The 24464-nt window shown below is 37.4% G+C and overlaps 1 protein-coding gene across 2 annotated transcripts in view; it reads right to left on the bottom strand.

The window, feature by feature from the left end:
- The window catches only part of LOC101740182 (E3 ubiquitin-protein ligase CBL), an 86662-nt gene that overhangs the window by 6999 nt on the left and 55199 nt on the right, over positions 1–24464 (bottom strand). The window contains exons 2-10 of one of the 2 annotated variants that reach the window (XM_038019726.2): positions 13592–13738; positions 11579–11722; positions 10439–10564; positions 9578–9693; positions 8746–8852; positions 7923–8035; positions 7329–7405; positions 6833–6930; positions 115–355 (exon numbers count right to left, since the gene is read on the bottom strand). In XM_038019726.2, the coding sequence (XP_037875654.1) occupies positions 115–355; positions 6833–6930; positions 7329–7405; positions 7923–8035; positions 8746–8852; positions 9578–9693; positions 10439–10564; positions 11579–11722; positions 13592–13738 (1169 nt within the window). Of the gene's footprint in view, positions 1–114; positions 356–2839; positions 5303–6832; positions 6931–7328; positions 7406–7922; positions 8036–8745; positions 8853–9577; positions 9694–10438; positions 10565–11578; positions 11723–13591; positions 13739–24464 lie in introns of those variants that run through there. The other variant, XM_038019727.2, reaches the window with a different exon arrangement.

Here is a 24464-nt window from a genome sequence, read left to right as displayed (position 1 = left end):
AACACCAGGTGGGCTGTGAGCTCGTTCACCCATCTAAGCCAAAAAAAAATGGAAAAGTAATTTGAAGTTCGGAGGATCCTCGATCTCTCACTGGGTAATTCATCAGCTACTCACCCAACGAGCTAGCAGTAGCTATGTCTTGTACACTAGACGCGGCCGCGATAGCCGGTTCGGCGGGCGAGAGGCTCTTCCGCGGGGGCAGAGGGGGGGCCCTGAGTTCCCCGTACGCGTTCTCTGCGGGCGCGGGGGTGCGGCGGGACGCGCGGGGGGAGTGTCGCGGGGACGCACCGGGCGATCGGACAGACGGACGTAACGCGTCTATCGTAGACGTCGCAGCGTTGAATTCGGCCCAGTCCTGGAATGTTCACTAGTTATTAGTAGAGGGGGAAGAGGTCGATCGATGAAGACATGGATGGAGTGTTTGAATGACGATATGAGAGAGAGAGAGGAGTCAGTGTTGAGACGACGGCTGATAGAAGAGAATGGAAGAGAAAAAATAGCTGTGTGAACCTAGTGGGATAAGGTGTAGAAAAAGGAGAAGACTAGTTTTTCTAGTTTTAATGTCGGTGAGCTCACGGGGCTCAAACCGAAGGTGTTGCTATCACTGGCCCTAGCAAGAGCAGTACTTCGCAGAATCCACCACCGGATCGGAAACGCGACCCACTGAGAAGATCCGGCGAGAAACTCAGTGGGCTGTGTCTGTGGGTTAATTCGCTCGTCGAGCCCTTCGTCGCAAGCGACGGGTTCGACGAGGACGGGGATCCAATTTCTGGTTTTATTGAGTTGAACGATCATAGAGGAGGACACTATTGCTCATTTATGGAGTGCGAGAGAGACAGCTAAATGTTCCTATTATGGGCCCACGTTTTGATTACATGATACCATTGTATTCGGACAGACTTAACTTCGACACTGTTAATCGAAAACCATTTATTTTTAATGAACAGACTTACAAAATGAAACCCACGAAGGATCCTTTGTATGTATGGCGTCGTCCAACTCACAAATTTCAATTCGGTTCATTTTGACCCGGTCCTTGGAGAGTAATATCGATTCGTTTTTGTTGTGAGAGCATGAAAATCCATTCTTGTTTGTTACCTGTGATTCTTAATGACTCTATTTAGAGAAACATTAACAAAAGAACCGGCTCTGTCCCTGCTTATTTTATATCGCCAAGAAGTCAATCGACTCTTGCTTTGTACAATACTTATTGAGTTACCCATTCCAGAAGATTATAGAAGATATTTAGCTTATATATCGAGACATTTTACATTGATACTCGGCATCCGTGTCTTTTGTAATTGCCACTGTCAATCGAACCAATAGGTTAAACTAGGGATGAGCAACCTTTTTAATCGATGGACCAATTCAAATTTCCAATGGAGAGTACCTGTTTCAAACTTGTCAAAAGTGATAAATTAAACTAATCTAAGTTGAACTGTTTAATATTGAAATTACTTAACCCTTAAATGGACGATATTTATTTCACGTTTTAAAAAAATATATTTGTGTAATAGACATGTATTACTGTCTAGGAAAAATGAGTAAAAAAAACTAGACATGAATTTACTATACTTTTTTTCAAAATTCGTTCAGAAATAAGAACTAGTTGTCAAAATTAACAAAAAATTAAAAGAAGATCAATTTTATCTGTGATGTTTAGTATGTTGTTTAAAAACAACATTGTGCATTTAAGGGTTAACTTGAGAAAAGCTTAAGTTATGATAATACTTAAATTTTATGTATGATATATTATTATGGTATGATGATTATGATATATTTACTGGTGGTAAGGCCTCTTGTGAGTCCGCACGTGTGGATAATACCATCCCGCCCATTTCTGCCGTGAAGTAGTTACACGTTTCGGTTTGAAGGGTGGGGCAGCCGTTGTAACTATACTGAGACCTTAGACCTCATATCTTAAGGTAGGTGGCGGCATTTACGTTGTAGATGTCGATGGGCTCCAGTAACCACTTAACACCAGGTGGGCTGTGACATCGTCCACCCATCTAAGCAATAAAATAAATGATCACGTAAGGAAAACTGTAACATAAATTGAAAAAGTTATATAAACAGGAGTTACATAATGTTCTAAGTACCGCTGTCGTGTGCGTGAGAGAAAGGGAAGCCAGACAGATTGGCGCCGTAACGCGTTACGTAACGAACCGGCTTACCCTCCCATAAGAAGTTATTACATAAAAAAAAAAAACTGAAATATTCATTTAAAAAAACCTCTCTTTTTATTGCTTAGATTGGTGGACGAGCTCACAACCCACCTGGTGTTAAGTGGTTGCTGGAGCCCGTAGACATCCACAACGTAAATGCGCCACCCACCTTGAGATATAAATTCTAAGGTCTCAGGTATAGTTACAACGGCTGCCCCAATCTTCAAACCGAAACGCATAACTCCTTCACGGCAAAAATAGGCAGGTTGGTGGTACCTACCCGTGCGGACTCACAAGAGGTCCTACCACCAGTAATTACGCAAATTATAATTTTGCGGGTTTCATTTTTATTACACGATGTTATTCCTTCACCGTGGAAATCAATCGTGAACATTTGTTGAGTACGTATTTCATTAGAAAAATTGGTACCCCCGCCTGAGATTCGAACACCGGTGCATCGCTCGACACGAATGCACCGGACGTCTTATCCGTTAGGCCACGAGTCATTCTCAAAACTAAATAAATCATGGCACATTTCACAAATCAATTATTGTAAACGAAAACATCACCCTGTATATGAACCGTTACACCAAACATCCAATGAAACGATCAAACATTCAACATACCATGCAAACAAAACAAAAAAACGACAGGCAAAATAAAAAACTACAAAACGCATTTCACCAAGCTTTGTAATTTTAAACACACAAAACATTAACTTAACGTATAAATAAAACAGACCTCAGTTAATTACATGCTACGGTCATAAGTCATAATTACAATGAAATAAATGAATGTTTTCATGACGTCACACAAGCAGCAGATTGTATTCTCCGTCTCTTTCTTCTTCTCTCTCCCTCTCTGTCTCTCTTTAGACAAAACTAATAATGCATAATTTTTATTAATAATTCATAAATATGATAATCGTCCATGAACTAAAGAAGTATTTCATTTTTAATTTATTCTCAAGTAATTAAAGCCAATATGTAATTATTTTAATATTTAGTAATTGTTTTTAAGTGTTTCCTGTACTATATTAATTAATTACTAATTTTAAGCGCGTCTAAAACATATTAATTAATAAAACTTAAATATTAATAAGTCTAGTAATATTTATAAATTATAATCATCGTTTTGTCATAATAATACAAAGAGAAAACCTATTTAGAATTAAAATTACAGCACACGGATTAGCCAATAATAATAAAATAGCCTAGCATTTAAAATGAAATTCTTAACAAAAATATAATAATAATATTGAAATGTCCAATAACATAAATCTAGCAACGCTTAAACCTTAAATCACCACGTGATTATAATCCATTTATTGCGTCCACGTTAAACTAATTAAATCAAATGTGACAATAAAATATGAGTCTTAAATTAAATGTGGATAGAGATAGGTTGTGTGGAGTAACAAGAATGGATAGAATACGGAATGAATATGTTAGAGGAAGTCTGAAAGTAGCTCCTGTGACAGAGAAGCTGAGGAGTGCGCGTTTGGGATGGTATGGACATGTGATGAGACGAAATGAAAATGAGGTTGGTAAGAAAATGTTAACTACGAATGTGGAAGGATATAGAGGAAGAGGTAGACCTAAGAAGAAATGGATGGATTGTGTGAAAGACGATATGGGTAAGAGGGGAGTGAGCGAAGAAATGATATGTGATAGAAGAGTATGGAAGGAGAAAAGATGTTGCGCCGACCCCAGGTGACTGGGAGAAGGGCAGGATAATGATGATGATGATGAGAGATAGGGTCTGGACAAAATGCTCAAATAAATTTAGTTCAGAGATTAAGAAAAAAAAATCGTTTCAATTGGAAATAGGAAGTTCATTTCTTTTTTCCCTATTTATATACAAACAAAAAAAAACACTTTAATTGTAAGCAGAACGTAAAATATGATTTATTTTCTCCTAGTGATATTGGTTTATTAAGTCGAAATAAATATATTTATTGGTACTCAAGATCGCGTGAAAATTTCAAGTTAAAAAACTTAGGGACCATCGCAGCACCACTGTATTTCATATTTCACAATAGAATATTAAGTACAGATACGGTGACAATAATTTTACGACTTCATAGGTCGCGGCATTTGTTATATAATAAACCATTTTATTTTATATCATCACATAAATTTTTATGGTTTAAATTATTATTTTTATCAAAAATTCAATTTTAATTCCATGTTTGCTTATATATGAAAATAATTAGACTTCGTTATATTGAATCTATGCTACCTATCCTAAGCCCTGTCATCTGTCTTTTTCACACAAAGAGGCAGCCTACACAGAGGGTAATACAAACAATGCTGAACCCGACAAGAGATAAATGTAAAATAAGAAAAATATTCGTAAAAAATGAATTAACTATTTAACTTAGAAGAAATGGTTGGCTGGCATGCAGACAGTGCAGAACAAAAAAAAAACTTTTCCTAAAAATTCTCACATTGTTTTTAGCTTCCCTTCCTGTTGGCAACACTAACAAACAATGTGACACTTTTTATTTTAATCTCATATTGTAATAACTGTAAAAATATTATTTTAACTGCGACAATTACGCTATGTAAAATCATGGACACCCGAGTTTACTCCGTGATTTTTATATTATAAGACAAAAATGTAGTTTTATTTCCTGAAATAATTTCGGTAGGTATGACGTTTCTTTCGGAAAAACAATAAAAATTATCAAAAGTGTGAAATCGTATTACGAACAATTTGATGTGACATTAATTTATTTTGAATTCGGACAAATCTTCTTTAGACTATAATAATATTACAGCGCATTTATCGAGCAGCCAATATTAGATATAAACATTTAAACATTGTCATCATTTATAAATATAATAGCCATCATTTCCTAAAAAGTATATCTATCTATAGTCTAATTTAAATGTAAATATTTTAGAATAATCAAAAAAAAAAAAAAACAAATTAGTAATTAAAAATAAAATAAAAACTTCAACTATGTACATTTAAATAAATAAAAATAAACACCGGTATGGAATGCACATAATGAAGTATGTATGTATATGTGTGTAACGGAATGAGTTATTATCGATATAGTTAAAAAAAAAATCACAACATAATGAACAAACGGACAAGCGTCATGCATGCGGTCATTTCCTCCGGTGCCTCTGTGAAAAAAAAAAAACAAAAAACAATGCAATATTCTGACAAATGGCCGACACATGCTCGATATATTCGACGGTACAATCTGTGTTTTAATTTTGGCATTAGACAAAATATAAATCGATGCAATAATAATAGGAGAGGTATAAAATCGAATACGCCACAGTCGCAAAACATCCAAAACAAGTTAATTGTGAAATTTCGGTACATGACATTTGTGTATTATATTGCATTGCATTGCATTGTATTGTATTGTATTGTATTGTATTGTATTGCATTACATTGTATTGTATTGTATTGTATTGTAGTGTATTGCATTGCATTCCATTGTATTGTATTGTATTGCATTGCATTACATTGCATTGTATTTATTGTATTGCATTGCATTTTATTGTATTACATTGCATTGTATTTATTGTATTGCATTGCATTGTATTGTATTGTATTGTATTGCATTGCATTGTATTGTATTGTATTGCATTACATTGCATTCCATTGTATTGTATTGCATTGCATTACATTGCATTGTATTTATTGCATTGCATTGCATTGTATTGTATTACATTGCATTGCATTACATTGCATTGTATTTATTGTATTGTATTGCATTGCATTGTATTACATTGCATTGTATTTATTGTATTGCATTGTATTTTATTGTATTGTATTGTATTGTATTGCATTGCATTGCATTCCATTGTATTGTATTGTATTGCATTGCATTACATTGCATTGTATTTATTGTATTGCATTGCATTGCATTATGTAATATATTTGACATGATTTTAAAATGTTAACGTCTTTATAAATAATACAGAAAAAATAATTAAACAAAATAAATTTTGGACTCTGGTGTCTGTGCATTTTAACATTGAAACTTAAAATTTTATACCTCTCATTTGTAAATTGCTAACTGATGTATCTAGATCATGCAATATATTAGATAAAAAATAGTCGCCAATTACAAAAAAAAGAACACAGATTTACTGACACTGACAAGAACATGACAATACAAGCAGCGCAAAATGAAAATAAAACAGCTGGGACATGCCTATTTATACATGCTTAGCGCGATCATTCATGAGTATCTTTTTTTTTTTTTAATAATATTTTTTAATTTTCCAATGCCAATGGGTAATTAATTTATGGTCTTCTAATTGGGTGTTTAAATTTTCATTGCTATTCACAATGTGAATACACTCACTGGCTCAGCTTTGAACATGCTCATATACTGTTTTACATTTGCTCCGTGACCCGACAATGTGCCATAAGAATAATTTATTATTTTATTGCCCTTGTAGGCAGACGAGCGTATGGCCCACCTGATGGTGAGTGGTTACCGTCGCCCGTGGACTCCAGCAATGCTAGGGGCAGAGGCAAGCCGCTACCTACCATTACCCCAAGAATTTAGAAGTCTTTATGTGTTACGTTACGTGGTCGCGATTGGCTCGTATAATAATAATTCAATTGTCTCTCTCTCCCCTCTCTCTCTCCTTCTCCCTCTTCCTTTCTCTCTTTTTTTTATTAGTGTTTACCTCTCCGTCGTCGATGTCGTCGGCGAGACCGTTGAAGGTGGCCGCGCTCCTGGACGACCAGCCGTTGGCCGCGTTACCGGAGCCGGCACCGTCCGAACCTGGTAATTAAACTGCATTAGGGAGTATGTACAAATAAACTGCATTAGGGGGTAACCCCTTTGGGTTAATGAAGTTTTTTTTTTCTTACCTAAGCTGATGGTCTAGAAGTCTAGATAGACCATATTAGCGTAACCTTAACTAGTAGGGGAGCTCACGGGGCTCAAACCTGTCGATGTTGCCGACACTGGCCCTAGCAAGAGCAGTGCTTCGCAGAATCTACCACCGGATCGGAAACGCGACCCACTGAGAAGATCCGGCGAGAAACTCAGTGGACTTTTAATGACGATGATCGGATATGGAAGTAGGAGCATATCGCTATTCCTTTCGCACGCCTGTACGTTATCATTTTTTATCATTGAATTGAATTATAAATTATTGAATTGAAATTAAAACTTACTCGATCCATTGCATCCGGAGGAGCCTGACGATCCAGAGGAGTTCGAAGAGACCGCTTTTACCGTTGGCTTTGGATTCCTGTTGAAAACGTTTAGTATTCAATCAGTGAAAGTACTATTCGTCGTCGTGGCCTAAAGGATAAGACGTTCGGTGCATTCAAGTGTAGCGCTGCAACAGGGTTCGAATCTCGCTGGCAAGTACCAATTTTTGTAATGAAATACGTACTTAACAAATGTTCACGATTGACTTCCACGGTGAAGGAATAACGTCGTGTAATAAAAATGAAACTCGCAAAATTATAATTTGCGTAATTACTGGTGGTAGGACCTCTTGTGAGTCCGCGCGGGTAGGCACCACCGCCCTGTCTATTTCTGCCGTGAAGCAGTAATCGGTTTGAAGGGCGGGGCAGCCGTTGTAACTATAGTGAGGAGACCTTAGAACTCGTATCTCAGGGTGATTACGTTGTAGATGTCCAGGGCTAAGGTAACCGCTTAACACCAAGTGGGCCATGTGTTCGTCCATCTCATCCATCCATCCATCTCACAAGACGTCCTACGACCAGTTAGAATCATTCAAACGTCCGATTCCAACTCACTTGGCCTCGGACGTGGTGTTGGGCGGGCGCGGCGGCACGAACGCGTCCACGACGACCTGCTCGGTTCCCTTTATCTCGGCTCTGCAGAACGGACAACCCTGCCCTTCGGAATCCTGAAACAAATCACGTTCTAACATTATAATTATTACATTATAAACAATTGATTTACTGGTGGTAGAACCTCTTGTGAGTCAACACGAGTAGGTACCACCACCCTACCTGCTGTGAAACAGTAATGCGTTTCGGTTTGAAGGGTGGGGCAGCCGTTGTAACTATACTGAGGAACTCATATCTCAAGGTGGGTGGCGGCATTTACGTTATAGGTGTATATGCATTTACGTTACGGCATTTACGTTATATGTTATACCACCTGATGGTAAGTAGTTACCGTCGCTCATAAAAGTCAGCAATGCCAAGGGCAGAGCCAAGCCGCTGCCTACCATTAAGGACTCTCCGCAAGCCTCGTTTGAAGAAGGACACAGGTCTTAGCGCTCGGGAAACACCGTGGAGGGTAGCTCATTCCAAAGTCGGATGGTACGTGGCAGAAAAGATCTTTGGAAACGCACTGTCGATGAACGCAGCGTTTCCAGATAATATGGATGAACTCTGCTGCGATGGCGGGAGGTGCGATGACAAAAATATGATAAAATAAGAAAGAAAGGATAAAGAAAAAAGTTCTCCTTTTATGTTTTGTTGACCGACCATTGATTGTTGGTCCTTCGAGCCTAATACTAAGCTAACGTATTAAGAGTTCAACGTACTATATATACGATGACGAATTGACCAATTAAAAAATACGTTTCAAAGACACATTCAAACTCACAATTTGCCACGCAGTGAGACAGGGAGTGCACAAGAGATGCCCGCACGGCTCTATTCTGATGTCCTTGTCGTTTTCGGCGCATATCTTGCAAAGCTGGAACGTGCTGCCTGTAAAGTAAACAGCGTATTTGTTAAAATCCCAAAATAGAGAGTAGTTTAAATACAAAACAAAAAAAAAACTTTCATATCGAGGGGTAAAAGGCTAAAAGGTTTAAGCGAAATTTTTACAACTTTACAGGAGAGAGAGTTATGCTGGTGGTGGGACCTCTTGTGAGTCTGCCCGGGTAGGTACCACCACCCTGCCTATTTCTGCCGTGAAGCAGTAATGCGTTTCGGTCTGAAGGGTAGGGCAGCCGTTGTAACTATACCGAGATCCTAGAACTTATATCTCAAGGTGGGTGGTGCATTTAAGTTGTAGATGTCTATGGGCTCCAGTAACCACTTAACACTAGGTGGGTAGTGACCTCGTTCACCCATCTAAGCAATAAAAAAAATATTCGCGGATTTAAAAAATGTTTGTAAAATGTCATAGTGTGTTGTTATAAGAGATTGCTGTACTTTTTATTTTTTATTTATTGCTTAGATGGTTGGACGAGCTCACAGCCCACCTGGTGATAAGTGGTTACATGCCTGTAACTGGCTCACATACCAGTACTCAATTGTATACTTGTCAATTTTAAGCTTGAATGTTTTGTGTATAGTGCTGTTGGTGTGTCTAAGTAAATAAATAAATAAATGTCTATGAGCTTCCATGACCATTCAACACCAGACAGTGAGCTCGTCATTAACCAAAGTCAAAAGCAAAAATCATAAATTAGTACAACTAAACATACCCATTTCGCAGTACAACTCGTATTGCTCTTGGGTTACTGTGATGTGATCCTCGGCGGGCGATATGATGGCGCTACTCAAATCGGGATTCGTATCTCGACCGTCAGGATATAAGTAGCTGTAAAGCATATTTAGGAGGAGTAATCAAAAATTGAAAAGAGGGTAGGTAAGTCCGCACGGGTAGGTACCACCACCTCGCCTATTTCTGCCGTGAAGCAGTTATGCATTTCGGTTTGAAGGGCGGGGCAGCCATTGTATTGTTATAAGTGAGACCTTAGAACTCATGCCTCAAGGTGAGTGACGCATTTACGTTGTAGATGTCTATGGGCTCCGGTAACCACACCAGATGGGCCTTGGGTGGCCATCTAAGCAATAAAAAAAAGGTAATTATTAGGTTAAAGAACACGAGAACCAGGTGTTTTTGGGAATAATATTCTGTCTGTCTTTTTGTTCGTGCAAACAAATAGTTAACGTTGACATTTAACGAGTATGTTAAGATACCATCTTCGTAAAAAAACCACATAATTTGTACACAATTTAAAATATAAAGTTACTAAAGTAATTTTTTATGCTAACCAAACAACTTTGATATTATTATCTTCGGTCTATATTCTATTAGTACACAACGCCTCGCCGACGGCACCCCTTTTTAACCCCCCGATAAGTTTAGGCCGCTTCCAATGTCTTTAGAAGTCTAAGGAAGTCAGCAATGTACATTAAAATTTGTTAAAACATGTATATCGTATTTAATTTATGGGTTCGCGAAATTACATTTACATACCTTTTTATAACCTTCAATTAGCTATTATGAAACTTTTAATTTGTGATACATTTCAAAATTTAATATAATAAAAAAAACTTACAATCCTTCCCGATACCCGTCTAAGAGCGCCTGCACCAAACTCTTGTTCTGAGGTATCGTCTGTAGGATCTCACCGTCGGCTGTCACGTAACCTATGGCCCATTGCCCTAATCTTGTGCACGATAATCTGAAAACGTAGTCCGCTTTTAGTTCCAGACCCTATGTATACATCCTCCAAAACTATTCTGGCTGTAGACCAGACACTTTCGGTTTTGTGTGAATTTTTTTATATTCAAGCTTATTTGACGTATATTGGAATTTATTTCAAAAATAGTTGATAAGTTTTGATGCAAAACCGGCCTATCCACAGTTTGACCCATACATAACAGATAGCTTTATAAACATTATTTTTGCGCGTATTGTTTTTTTGCTTACTCAAATTCAAATTCATGAAAATTCAAACCTAATTGCCTCCATACTAGCTATGGTAAGCTTCGGCCACTTTGGGCTAACGGCCTCAATTTTGCTATTAGACGGTAGTCAGCAGAATATTTCAATATCGAAGAATTAGTCTTCAGTTGTTCATGACCAAGATAACTGTATAGTCCACTGAGTTTCTCACCGGATCTTCTCAGTGGGTCGGGATTCCTATCTGATGGTAGATTCTGCAAAGCACTGCTCTTGCTAGGGCTAGTGTTAGCAAATTCTCTCAGGTTGAGCCCGTGAGCTCACCTACCCCCATCCGGGCATAGCTGGAATAGCCAGCGAATAGGTAGGGCAAAAATTGTCAAGTATTCGAACGCTATATAAGTAGGGCCAAAAATTTCGACATCATTACATTCGTACATTACATTACATTTAACGTACGTCTGGTGTAGTGGTAAGTGACATGGTCACTATACAAGGGGGTCGCGGGTTCGAATCCCGCCAAGGGAAGATATTTGTATGATAAATATAAATGTATTTTCCAGGGTTATGGATGTATATTAAATATATGTATGTGTATAATAAAAATCTTATATTTATTTCCGTTATCTGGTACCTGTAACACAAGTTCTTCACGAACTTATCACGGGACCAGTTAACGTGGCGATTGTTAGTAAATATTTATATTTATATTTATATTACAAACACAAACAGTTAAGAAACCTGATTTCAGCTCGCAAACGTCACGAAACAATATGACGTCATTTAGACTCACCTGAAGACGTAGCTCCCGGCTTTGTGTATGTACTTCTGCAGTCTCGCTTTGACTTCGTCGTACGTAAGGAAGGCGACGTAACCCGGATGCGTCACGGCAAGTAGCTGCCAGTTTCGTAACAGCGTACTCCAGGGCTGGAAGAGCCTGCAAAAAAAGTTTTCATTGTATTTTAACGGTACATTTGTGTCCATCAAATGCAGGCCAGATATGACGGGGGGCGTATTTAAATAACACTCCCAAGAAACAATACCTTAACGCAATTATATCTATACTAACATATAAATCTACAGTGTTTTTTACGGATGTTCCGTTATAACTACCGAACCATGCATCGGATTGACTTGAAACTTGGTATCCATGTAGAAAATACATGTACTTAATGGATAGGCTAATATTTATATGAGTGTTGGACTCCCTACACCAGTTGCGGGGGCGTTGATGATGAGAATCTTTGTGGGGGTGAGAAATAATAATGTTAATTTTAAATGCCCAGCGAAGCGGAGGGATACAGCTAGTAATTTTATAAACTTCACTCTAATATCCTGACCAGAATCAGGGGGATGAAAAAAAAAGTAATGAAATTAATTGTTAGTTCTATTTAGTTTTTAAACAACATACATACAGAAGAGAAAATCGTCATTGTAGATTTATATGAGTGTTGGACTTCCTAATAATAATCACAACAAATAATAATGTTAATTTTAAATGCCCAGCGAAGCGGGCAAGTACGGCTAGTAAATATATAAATTGTTAGGGATTAAGTCGTTGTGACGGAATGAGATGCGCTATCCCTTTCCCGCAATGTTACATGGCACATGTAGACACATTAAATTCAATTGCCTCTATTCTTGCATATATAATATGCATCCATATAAATATAAACAACATTATAACGTGTTATTTATTTTGTATAGTCACGGCCTACCTAGATCCTCGGCGACATATTCCCTTTATAACTGCATTAAGTACAGCACTCTTGCGTTCAGTTTTGAGAGGTAGAATAGCGGTAATACCTGTGGCGGGTAGCCATCATACAACGCAAGATTTATGGCAGATGCCTGAATCTCGCTTACGACATTTTCAAGATAAGCTAGCATATATACAAGCTCCGAACAACAACATTCGGACTCCCATGCATCAGCCCGCTGAGTTTCTCGCCGGATCTTCTCAGCGGGTCGCGATTCCGATCCGGTAGTAGATTCATTCGCGAAGCAATTGCTCTTGAGTTGTTAGGTCTCCTTCGGAGGCGCTCGGGCAGTTGTTAGCAAATCCCACCCCTCCTGGCTGAGCCTTTGCTCGCCCACCTGTCCTGGTGAAACTGGAAAGGCCTTCGGGCCACCAGTAATCTTTCAATCATAAAAAAAAAACATTCTGACCGTCGGTCTACCGAGCAAATATCACCCGCTCGGTGGAAGATCTTCCCTTTGTCGTCTAAGCCTTCCCAAAATACCAATGTTATTGTATTTAGGCTTTGGTCTCAATAGGCTTGGCTACAGTTTCCACGTTAGCTTGGCTTATGAGCAACAGCTAAACGTTTGTCTGCAGAATTATAATAACTAGCGGTCCCGCAGTACTCGAAATTCGACTATAATTAATTAGAATTGTAAGTTTGTACACTAATATGATTGTATTTTATACTTCTATAATCACAAATTTCACCAAGGCTACTCTATAAAAAAATATTAATAAAGACAAGCAATATTTAATCTATTCTCAATTTGACCACAGACGTCAAGAACAAAAGTTTGACAATAAATAGTATGCATGCATGTGTGCGTCAAATACATGGTATGTAGTGTGTGTAATGTTTTCTTTATTGATTTAATGTATCTTTTATGCATTATTTTAAAAAAATATTAGCATTGTCCACTTCTTCTGTATATTCTCTATAAATGTGGAAAAATTCATACTCCTCCGTCCGCGCAATTTTCGTTAAAAGGGATACAAAGTTTTTGCTTCACGTATTAATATTATAATAATAAAAAAGTGACAATTCAAGACGAACGTACGTACCTCGTGAAAACGTCAAATTCAAAGTTCGATATGAAATCGTTACATGTCAGATCTATGGTTGTCTTCAACGCCATCGTCTCCAGCCCCGAGGATATCGGATGCACGTTGTTCAGTTCCTCGCGGAATATCTTCCAAGGCACCAGGGTGCTGTGAACAAACGGGACTGCTTTTAGTTTACATAATTGTTATATATATAACTAGCGGCTCGGTCCGGCTCTGCTCGGGCCTTTGACAAAAATTTCAACGATATTTTATTTTGACGTTGTTTTATTATTTTTTAAAAGTAACACTTATTGCGCCATAACTACAATAGTTAGACATATTATGCTGTCGCGACACTTTTTGTAATTAATAATGTGTTCTACAAAGTCGTAGTACATAATGTATTTTATTCTATCATCAATAGTTTTCGCAGGGCACGCGATGTAAACAATATTTTAGGTAATTTTTTTACACCTTGGGTTACATTATTGGAGGTTTAGTAAAGATACCTTATTATTATTTTTTTAATATTATAGCCTATGTCACTCGGGAATAGTGTAGCTTCCAAACAGTGAAGGAATTTTTCAAATCGGTTCAGTAGTTTCGGAGCCTATTCAATACAAACAAACAAACAAATCTTTCCTCTTTCTAATAATAGTACAGAAGTACAGATTGTACTGTACGTGTGTATGTCACACTGAACTCCTCCTAAACGATTGGACCGATTTGAAAAAATCTTTTTCTTTACGTTTGGGTGGCGCCCTGAATGGTTTAGATTCACAAATCAGCCCGGCAGACGGCGCTGCAGTCGGTATCTAGGTTATTTATTTATACTACAACTAAACGGCTGGATCGAATTGAATGAATTTTTGGGTACGCAGCCATTCATTTCATTAATTTTTTGTATGCAGGACAACGTCTGTCGGGTCCGCTAGGCATAGTCATACATAGTCGAGTGTGTTACAATCACCCTTTGCACATGATTTAATGAAAAAAGAACGACATTAGAAACATACATAAGATGTCAATCAGCAAACAAAGAAATTTTACCCTTACACAGCGAATTTCCGCACCAAACAAAACGGTGAGCGAAAATCACCTATCGAATGTAAAGGGATAAAATTGCTTATACTGCATATGACGTGCCTCCGTGACTACGATTCGCATTCCCAACAAAAACATGCAAAACCGCTATTTTCCCAAATATACGACTAAGGCTAAACTATGCTCTCACGATTTGTAAGACCAGTAAACGAAGCTCGTTCAGTTTTTTTTTTGTTCCTGCCCTTATCCTTATCCTGCCACAATATGGGACTGGCGCAGCGTCTCATCTTTCTTTTATTCAGGCTTATTATACCTCATCTCTGCACTCACAGCCATATTTCGTCTATCCTCTTTCAGACAGGCCATCTAAGTTATTTAGGACACTCCCTTCTCACATCACCGTCTGTCTATAGCTCGTCAAAAGCATTTTCACTGGTTAAACGATCATCATGATCATCATTATCTTGCCCTTCTCCCAGTCATCTGAGGTCGGCGCAACATGTTTTCTCCTTCCACACTCTTCTATCATATACCATTTCTTCGCTCACTCCCTTCTTACCGATATCGTCTTTCACACAATCCATCCATTTCTTCTTAGATCGACCTCTTCCTCTATATCCTTCCACATTCATAGTTAACATTCTCTTACCAACCTCATTTTCATTTCGACTCATCACATGTCCATACCATCCCAAACGCGCACTTCTCAGCTTCTCTGTCACAGGTGCCACTTTCAGGCTTCAGTAGTTAAACGATATAAATTATATAATTCCGACGAGAAATATCGTTTGAAATCAAACATTTGAGTTACGTGCTTACGAATAATTAGATCGATGAGGCGAAACGTGCCAATACGCCGATGCAGGAAGCCCGTGTGTGCTTAAATAGGTTTTCGCCACACGCTACCTAAATCCATTGCATATTAATTTTACGATAGGGTGTCTTCAGCTGACGTATACAGCCAGACCGTATTTTATTGAATTCTTCATGTTGTTCTTACTTATTTTGTTGAGCACGGGTAAGTACCACGATTCTACCCATTTTTGCCATTAGGCACTCACACGTTCGGATTTGAAATGTAGGAGAACTGTTATTTGTGGCATTGCAACTTTAAAACTGGACTTATTCGCGGCAGAAATTGATACAACGTTGGTACCTAACAGTGTGTGTATTACCGTCGCTTAAAAATTCGCCCTACCACCAGTAATTACGAAAAATTATAAATTTTTCACGGATTAAGTACGTTTCTTTTCAAAGAAATGGTATTTGCAGGCGGTAGTCCAATATCATCGTAGTCCCTCAATATATCCACACCGGGCGTCGTATTCTTTTGGTCCAATGAGTTTCTCGCCGGAACTTCTCAGTGGGTCGCGATTCCGATCCGGTGGTAGATTCTGCGAAGCACTGCTCTTGCTAGGGCTAGTGTTAGCAAATCCTCTCAGGTTGAGACCGAAAGCTTAAAAAAAAATTATTCCTGTATGCCCCGACGACTTCGAAATCTTATTAAATATCTTCGGAAATACAACTAAGAAAATCAGACATAGCCGAACTTTGCATCCTTAAATCAGGAACTCGATTTACTATTTAGAAATCATGGTAATTAAATACGAGTATACAGGGTGTTACAAAGCTACCCGTAAAGCCGAACGGAGGCTAAGCGGAGCCTTATAACGAGTCAATTCACAAAATTTAAGAACCGTAGTCACGCTGTATAACATACCCCAAAAAAATAAAAATAAAATATTATTTTTACTGGTGAGCAATCCCTATTTCAGTAAAATTAAAGAGTAGACTACGCAGAATGTACCTACATTTCTACCTAATTCGCGGAAAGACAAAAATATTACAAGATTTGAAATTGAGAACATATTTATTATTTCCAACTTGACATTTTTTGAAACCAGTACTCAAGTATAATGACATTCTTGTATTGCAGCAAACATTAATGAATGAAAACTAGAAAAACTATTGAAGTAGACAATTATTAGGTAAAATAGGTACGTAGGCGTTTCTGTTAAATAATCTAGTTCCCTGTCATGACAGCTTACTAGGGTTGACAACATTTTTGGCTTTGATAAAAAAAAAATTTTTTTTTTTTATTGCTTAGATGGATAGATTAATTATACTAGTGGTTACGTTAGTCGAAATTCGACTATAATCAACTAAAATTATAAGTTTGTATACTATTAAGATTCTAATGTCAATATACTTCTATAATCCCAGATTTCGCCAAGACTAGACTTTAGACAAATATTAATGAAGACAAACAATATTGAATCTATTCTCAATTTGACCACAGACTATAAGTAATAAGAAAAGTTCGACAATAAACAACATAGTATGCAGGCGACAGACACGTCAAATATATGGTAGTGAGTGTATGTTTTCTTTTATTGATTTAATGTATTTTTTATGCATAATAAAAAAAAAAATTAAACATTCTGCACTCCTTCTCTATATTCTGTATAAGTGTGGGAAATTTCATACTCTTCCGTCCGCGCAATTTTCGCAAAATGGGATACAAAGTTTTTGCTTCACGTATTAATATATAGATTTTTTACGGGATATTTTGTAGCACGTTGTAGGTATATATTCGCTGTTATAAGGTTCCGTCAAACACTCTTTAACGTTGTCTCAATCAATCAGTTTTCGTTGAAATTCACTATATAGTCATACTGTTATAATTCTGTTTATCTTATTCTGTTTATATATAAAGAATAATAGTATACTAGGTATGAGCGTTAGGATATTTAATAAACTACCAAAGAAATTAAGAGACTTAGACGATTTTCATTTTAAGAAAAAACTAAAAGATAACCTTATTAGTGGAAATTATTATGACATAAATGATTTTCTTAAAATAAATGGAAAATAAATAGAATTTTTAATTTTTAGTTGAATTATGGATGAATGAATGGTAAATTATATAATATTATAATATCTTGCAATGCACTAAAATTCGCATGCAAATAATGACAAAGCATACACGTTGCTTTTATTTATTTATTTATTTATTACACTTCATGTAAAATTTACATTGGCGGACTTAATGCCTAAGGCATTCTCTACCAGTCAACCAAAGGTAGTGCAGAGTGGATAGTGGTAGGTGCAATGAAATTTATATTAAGTTACAAAAAGTATATACATACTTACATAATAATATATACATATATACATTCATACATACATACATACTTAACTTATGTAATAACTCATTTTCACTATGCTTGGCGAATAAATGATTTCTTTCTTTCTTTCTTTCGTATAGACATGCGAATTAGGCATATATAAATACAACGACGCACATACATGTTTGAGTTCCAAGCAAATCTAATTACCAAATGGTACAGACTGGTGGGCGTTGTGTACTTTAATTTAGACCCAAAATAAAGGCAAATCATTTATGTTTACAACATAGAAGTGTTTTCGTCTACTAGCATATGTCGTATAAGATAAATGTGTGATGACAATGAATACAGATAAACGGCGCTTATTCAATTGCCTCAAGATAGTAGGACCATTTGTGAGTCTGCACGGGTAGGTACCACCGCCCTACCTATTTCTGCTGTGAAGTAGTAATGCGTTTCGGTTTGAAGGGAAGGACAGCTGTTGTAACTATGCTAAAACCTTAGAACTTATATCTCAAGTGGGTGGCGCATTTATGTTGTAGATGTCTATTACCTCCAATAACCACGTAACACCAGGTGGGCTGTGAGCTCGTCCACCCATCTAAGCAATAAATAAATAAAAGAGTACATCCGTATCGAGTTACTTTATACGGAATAAGAGACCGTGAGAGTAGCCTCATTATAAAATACAATCGAATCTCTTTAAGCATTTCTTATGTTACAAGTAATAAAGAGTTACATGCACATAACAAAGTGAGCTCATTCACTGTACGTAAGTTATTGATTTTTACAATTGGTGCACATGAACCGCACGCGTATCTATCCAACGATCATCGTTGCAACTGCCTACAAACAATTGTGTAAAAAAATCAATAGAATTGATAATCGTATTCACGTCGGTTACGGGAAACAATATATTTTTTTCACTGCTGTTGGAAAGTTCCGAGACCATACGGTTCGGTAAGACTGTCCTGCTGCATTACTGCAGTGTATCGTCCCGACAATCTTTTTATTTGCGCATTACCAAAATTTCGCGCCAGATGCATACGACTTGAAGTCTGTAACTGTAACTATAATTGAGACCTTAGAACTTATATCTCAAGGTGACAGGGTGACGCATTTACGTTGTAGATGTCTATGGGCTCCAGTAACTCCTTAGCACCAGGTGGGCTGTGAGCTCGTCCATCCATCTAAGCAATAAAAAAAAGGTATCAAGTGGCACCCCCAAATCCAATCGGACCTTTTACGACAAAATTGAAAATCTTCGATGGCGTTGCCATGGTAACGAAGTCGTTAATAAAAAAGAACAATCAATTGTTGAAAACAAGAAAATATTTGACTTCTTTAATAAGCAAGAAAGGCGTGAAAGATGACGTGCTAAACAAACATATTCTGCGGAGTACCTTTTTTTATAGCTTAGATGGGTGGACGAGCTCACAGCCCACCTGGTGTTACGTCGTAACTGGAGCCCATAGACATCTACAACGTAAATGCGCCAAACACCTTGAGAAGTTCTAAGGTCTCGGGGTATAGTTACAACGGCCGTCCCGCCCTTCAAACCGAAACGTATTACTGCTCCACGGCAGAAATAAGCAGGGTGGTGGTACCTACCCGTGCGGACTCACAAGAGGTCCTACCACCAGTTTCGAGCGGTTTTCGTATGGGTGCAATGTTCACGTCAGAAGGCACCGCCAACGTGCCTATTTCAGCCGCAAATCATGTTTCGACTTGAATGATCTCCCATTCGTTTACAATCCGACTGAAGCTTCCATCTCGTCTGTCTTGGCCATGGGCTCTAGTAATAACTTAACTTTTCTAAGGTAACAAATCATTTAACGTCTTTGGCAATCCAATACCCAATTGTACGTACGAGTATAACGTCACGAATGTATTTTAATAATAACTAGAGGTCCCGCAGTAGTTGAAATTCGACTATAATTAATTGGAATTGTAAGTTTGTACACTATTAAGATTGTATTTTATACTTCTATAATCACAAATTTCGCCAAGACTACACTATAAAAAATATTAACAAAGACAAACAATATTTAATCTATTCTCAATTTGATAACAGACGTCAAGAACAAAAGTTTGACAATAAATAGTATGCATGCGTGTGTGCGTCAAATACATGGTATGTAGTGTGTGTAATGTTTTCTTTATTAATGTATCTTTTAAGCATTATTTAAAAAAAATATTAGCATTGTGCTCTTCTTCTCTATATTCTCTGTAAGTGTGGAAAATTTCATACTCCTCCGTCCGCGCAATTTTCGTAAAAAGGGATACAAAGTTTTTACTTCACGTATTAATGTATAGATTCAACAAGCGATTTATATTGTCAACGTTGCGCAACAAAACTGCCCACATCGGTAGGTACATAGCGCTATCTCTTAAGTGCTTTGTGCTTATCTTTGTTCTTAATTCAAAGCGCATTCTCATTAGAATACCATAACGTGACACGGACCTTTAGAATGAGTCTGTTGATCTGAGTCATAAATTACGATGCCCTTTTTGGTATCCAGTATCCTGAATACGTATCAATGTATAGTCGACTCGAGCAGAGAGAATGTATTGCGGATACTAGAATTAAACCTGCAAACGAACAGAGCCAAATATATACCTATGTAAAGGAAAGCCTTTATTTTTGAAAACTCTTTAGTTTTAAAAAAAGGATTTTTCTTCATTGTCACGGAGTGAAGTCCGTCTCTCATTGAGTAAAAAGAGAGTTCAGTTTTGTATACTTTATTAATAATGTTTAATTTTTAATATTAACTTTAAAAGAGATTAAGAGCTTTAAATATTTGTTTTCTTATTATATCACAGAAAACACAATTATGTCTTTTATTGTTTATTCATTCTAAAATAACCTATATCTTTATATAGATACTAGCTGACCCGGCAAACGTTGTTTTGCCATATATCACATTTCTAGGGAATTTCTAGTGTAGACAAAGAAAAAAACTAAATATTGTAAGTGTGTAAGGATGTGGTAAATGAGTGAAAGAGGCATGTAGCGCTTTGAACGATGAGGGAATATAAAAATAACAAAACCTCATTCAACCACATAATGCCTCATTATAACAAAAAAAAAAAAAAAATCCAAAAAATAAATGTTAGGGGTAGACAGACAACCCTTAGCACTTAAGGGTATGAAAAATAGATAGTAGCCGATTCTCAGATCTACTGAACATGCATATAAAATTTCATAAAAATCGGTCAAACCGTTTCAGAGGAGTATGGTAACTAACATTGTGACACGAGAATTTTATATATAAAAAATTTTATAGTCTTGTGTTTCAAAAATCTTAACTCGTCTCTTACAAGGCAAGATGATAAGTAATATTCCGTGCCTGAACTAAGCATTTCGCGCAAGAATTGTAGTCAAGGAGTTAAAGAGCCCTAATACAATTTTGTTTTTTATTTTTATTGCTTAGATGGGTAGACGAACTCACAGCCCACCTGGTGTTAAGTGGTTACTGGAGCCCATAGACATCTACGCCGTAAATGCGCCACCCACCTTGAGACATAAGTTCTAAGGCCTCAGGCACAGTTACAACGGCTGCCCCACCCTTCAAACCGAAACGCCTTACTGCTTCACGGCAGAGATAAGCAGGGTGGTGGTACCTACCCGCGCGGACTCTCAAGAGGTCCTACCACCAGTGAATTATCACGCTTTGAGGGTAAAGACAGGAGAGGATCTTCCACCGAACTGGTGAAATTGCCCGGTAGACCGAAGCGGTGACGATCCGAATATTAATTGTTCGGAAATCGTATTATTGCAAATTTAATTTGAAAATGTCGTTAGCTTTTACTGGTGGTAGGACCCCTTGTCCGCACGGGTATAGTTACAAATGCTGCGCCATCCTTCAAACCGAAACGCATTACTGCTTCACGGCGGAAGTAGGCAGGGTGGTGGTACCTACCCGCGCGGACTCACAAGAGGTCCTACCACCAGTAATTACGCAAATTATAATTTTGCGGGTTTGATTTACATCTACATTAATAATAAGAAACCTTACTACTATCCACAGCGTTCGTAGTAGGGCGATTTGTATCACTACTAAAGCAGTTCATCATTTCCAATTCAATGTGAACGGACGTTATTAAGTTTACATTATACTACATCTAAATTTCAAATTCAAGCACATCCTTCCGATTGCAGTCAGCTAGCGGTCGTCGACGAGGATGCAATCTCGGTTTTACGTAATTTGCATCTCGGATTTGACGTAAAATTCTCTTCAAGACGTACCTACCTACCCGTGCTGAATTATTTAAATCGTCTGACCTGAATACCTGAATAGCGGGCCAAGTTAGTATTCGAATCGATCGAATGGTGTCTCTGAGGTAATTCACAGTTCCTTTGGAAAATAATTACAAAAGATTGTTGTGGAGACGGGAAGATAGCGGTAGGCAGCCGTTTAGCTCTGCCCCTGGCGTTGCTGAGGTCCATAGGCGACGGTAACCACTCACCATCAGATGGGCCATGTGCTAGTCTGCCTGCAAAGGCAATAAAAAAAAACGACGCACACGTCACCTGTTTCCTGGTTTCCACGCCACCTTCATTACAGTTACTTGAAGGAATCTTTATATTTAACTAGCTGACCCGGCAGACTTCGTAGTGCTTCAATCGATAAATAAAAGACCTAAACTTTTGTATAAAATAAACTTTAAACAAACAAAAGGAATCCGTCCGACGGGGGACCCATCAAAGGAAAAACAAAATTGTTATTTTTATTTAATTCCGAGCACTTTCATATTTATCTACCTTTTAAACCTTCTCTGGACTTTCACAAATAATTCAACACAAAAATTAGCCAAATCGGTCCAGCCGTTCTCGAGTTTTAGCGAGACTAACGAGCAGCAGTTCATTTTTATACATAGAAGATAGATTTTTGACTGTCGGGAAATTGTCAATTAGCAAAAGAACACCACATTTTTATTTATGACCTCACCGCCATTAAGCTAGGTCTATTTATACTTTTGCTATACTTAAATTCCTCCACTTTGCCTGGTCTCCGGAATCCATCCGGGTGAGGTTATTCTCTTCCTCCATATCCGTATTTACCACCTGGCTTTTGACCTACCGCGGGATTTTTAAATTTATTTTTATTATTTTGTTTTTAAATCAAACAGCAAAAAGTAATTTAAAATGATTAAAAGAAGGAAAAAAACAGATCATACATCTATACTAATATTATAAAGAGGAAAGATTTGTTTGTTTGTTTGTTTCGAATAGGCTCCGAAACTACTGGACCGATTTGAAAAATTCTTTTTCCATTAGAAGCCGACATTGTCCCTGATGAACATAGGCAACTTTATTTTTATTTTTTTTTATTTATTTTTTTTGGTTTCATGTGTGTTTTAATGTTTCCGAAGCGAAGCGAGGGCGGGTCGCTAGTTTTTAATACGTTAAAAGCGTATTAAAAATGTATGATCTGTTTTAGCTTCAGACGTATTATATAAGTTTGTAACGGAATCTTTGAACATGATTTTGACCCCCTTCAAAACGTCGGATTAACTCGAAATTTGGTATACTTATTAAGTACCGATTACAATACAATATTAAAAAACCAAATTGAAAAAAAATATTGAGAAAATTGATATTTTCGAAAATTTTCGAAAATTGAATAAAAAGCGTATTTTCAAACTTTTTTCAAACTATTATTTATTTTCAACTCGAATACGTGCAAGATAAAATATTTCTCTCGGGAGACATAATATAACTTTTCATGTCCTTCAACAAATATTTTACGGTTACACGACTTTATTATGTTTATTTATGTGTCCCACAGGTGAGCGGAGGTAAATAACGTAACGTAATTTGTGCCTTCTCCCTATGTACATAAGTATGAAATTTGTTTGATGAGCACACTTCGCATAGTATTCGTTCTTACGTGAAATAAAAATATATGAATACACGCACAATCGAGAAACACTACGCTAAATGTAAAATACAAGGATACAAAGAAATTCGTCTTCAACAAAATAAAATGAATATCATCGTAGTATAAAAAGTCATTTAAATGTTACATTGAGGACTCTGTAACTATTATAACTCAGACTCGGTGGAGTGATGATCTGTGTGCTTAGTGCGAGTTTTTTTAACGTTGTCGATAGCGTAAAAGTTTACTCGAATTTGTATGGAGTTGGAACGTTTGCCTACGTTTGGCGCTAGGGGTGCTGTTCCAACTGCGTACAAAATTGAGTTAACTTTTACGCTATCGAGAACGTTAAAAAACTCGCACTAAGCAGGCTGTGCAGGGTGTAATGCAGGAGCTGGATGGGAGAAGCTGAGGATCGTGCCCAGTGGCATGCAATTGGATAGGCACTGGACTACTATAGGATGATGATGATGATGATGATGAGCATTGAGGATAACTCAAAAATTAAGCGGGACCACAGAAGTAGCACCGGGTTTCATATAAAATTAGAATCATGAAAATCGACATTTAGCGATCGGCAGAAGACCGTCTCTGTCCCTGAGAGACGTTGCTGACGACCATGAGCAGTGGTAACCGCTCACTATCAGCTGGGTCGCTTGCTAGTATGGTTATAAGGACTCCTGAAATAAAATATTAAAAAAATTAAAAAAAAATTAAAAAAAGTAGCCTATGTTCATCAGGGACAATGTCGGCTTCTAATGGAAAAAGAATTTTTCAAATCGGTCCAGTAGTTCGGAGCCTATCGAAACAAACAAACAACAAACAAATCTTTCCTCT

The sequence above is a fragment of the Bombyx mori genome, chromosome 24 (genome assembly GCF_030269925.1).
Source record: "Bombyx mori chromosome 24, ASM3026992v2".
Taxonomy (NCBI): Eukaryota; Metazoa; Arthropoda; class Insecta; order Lepidoptera; family Bombycidae; genus Bombyx; species Bombyx mori.
This window is presented reverse-complemented; position numbering and strand designations above follow the sequence as displayed.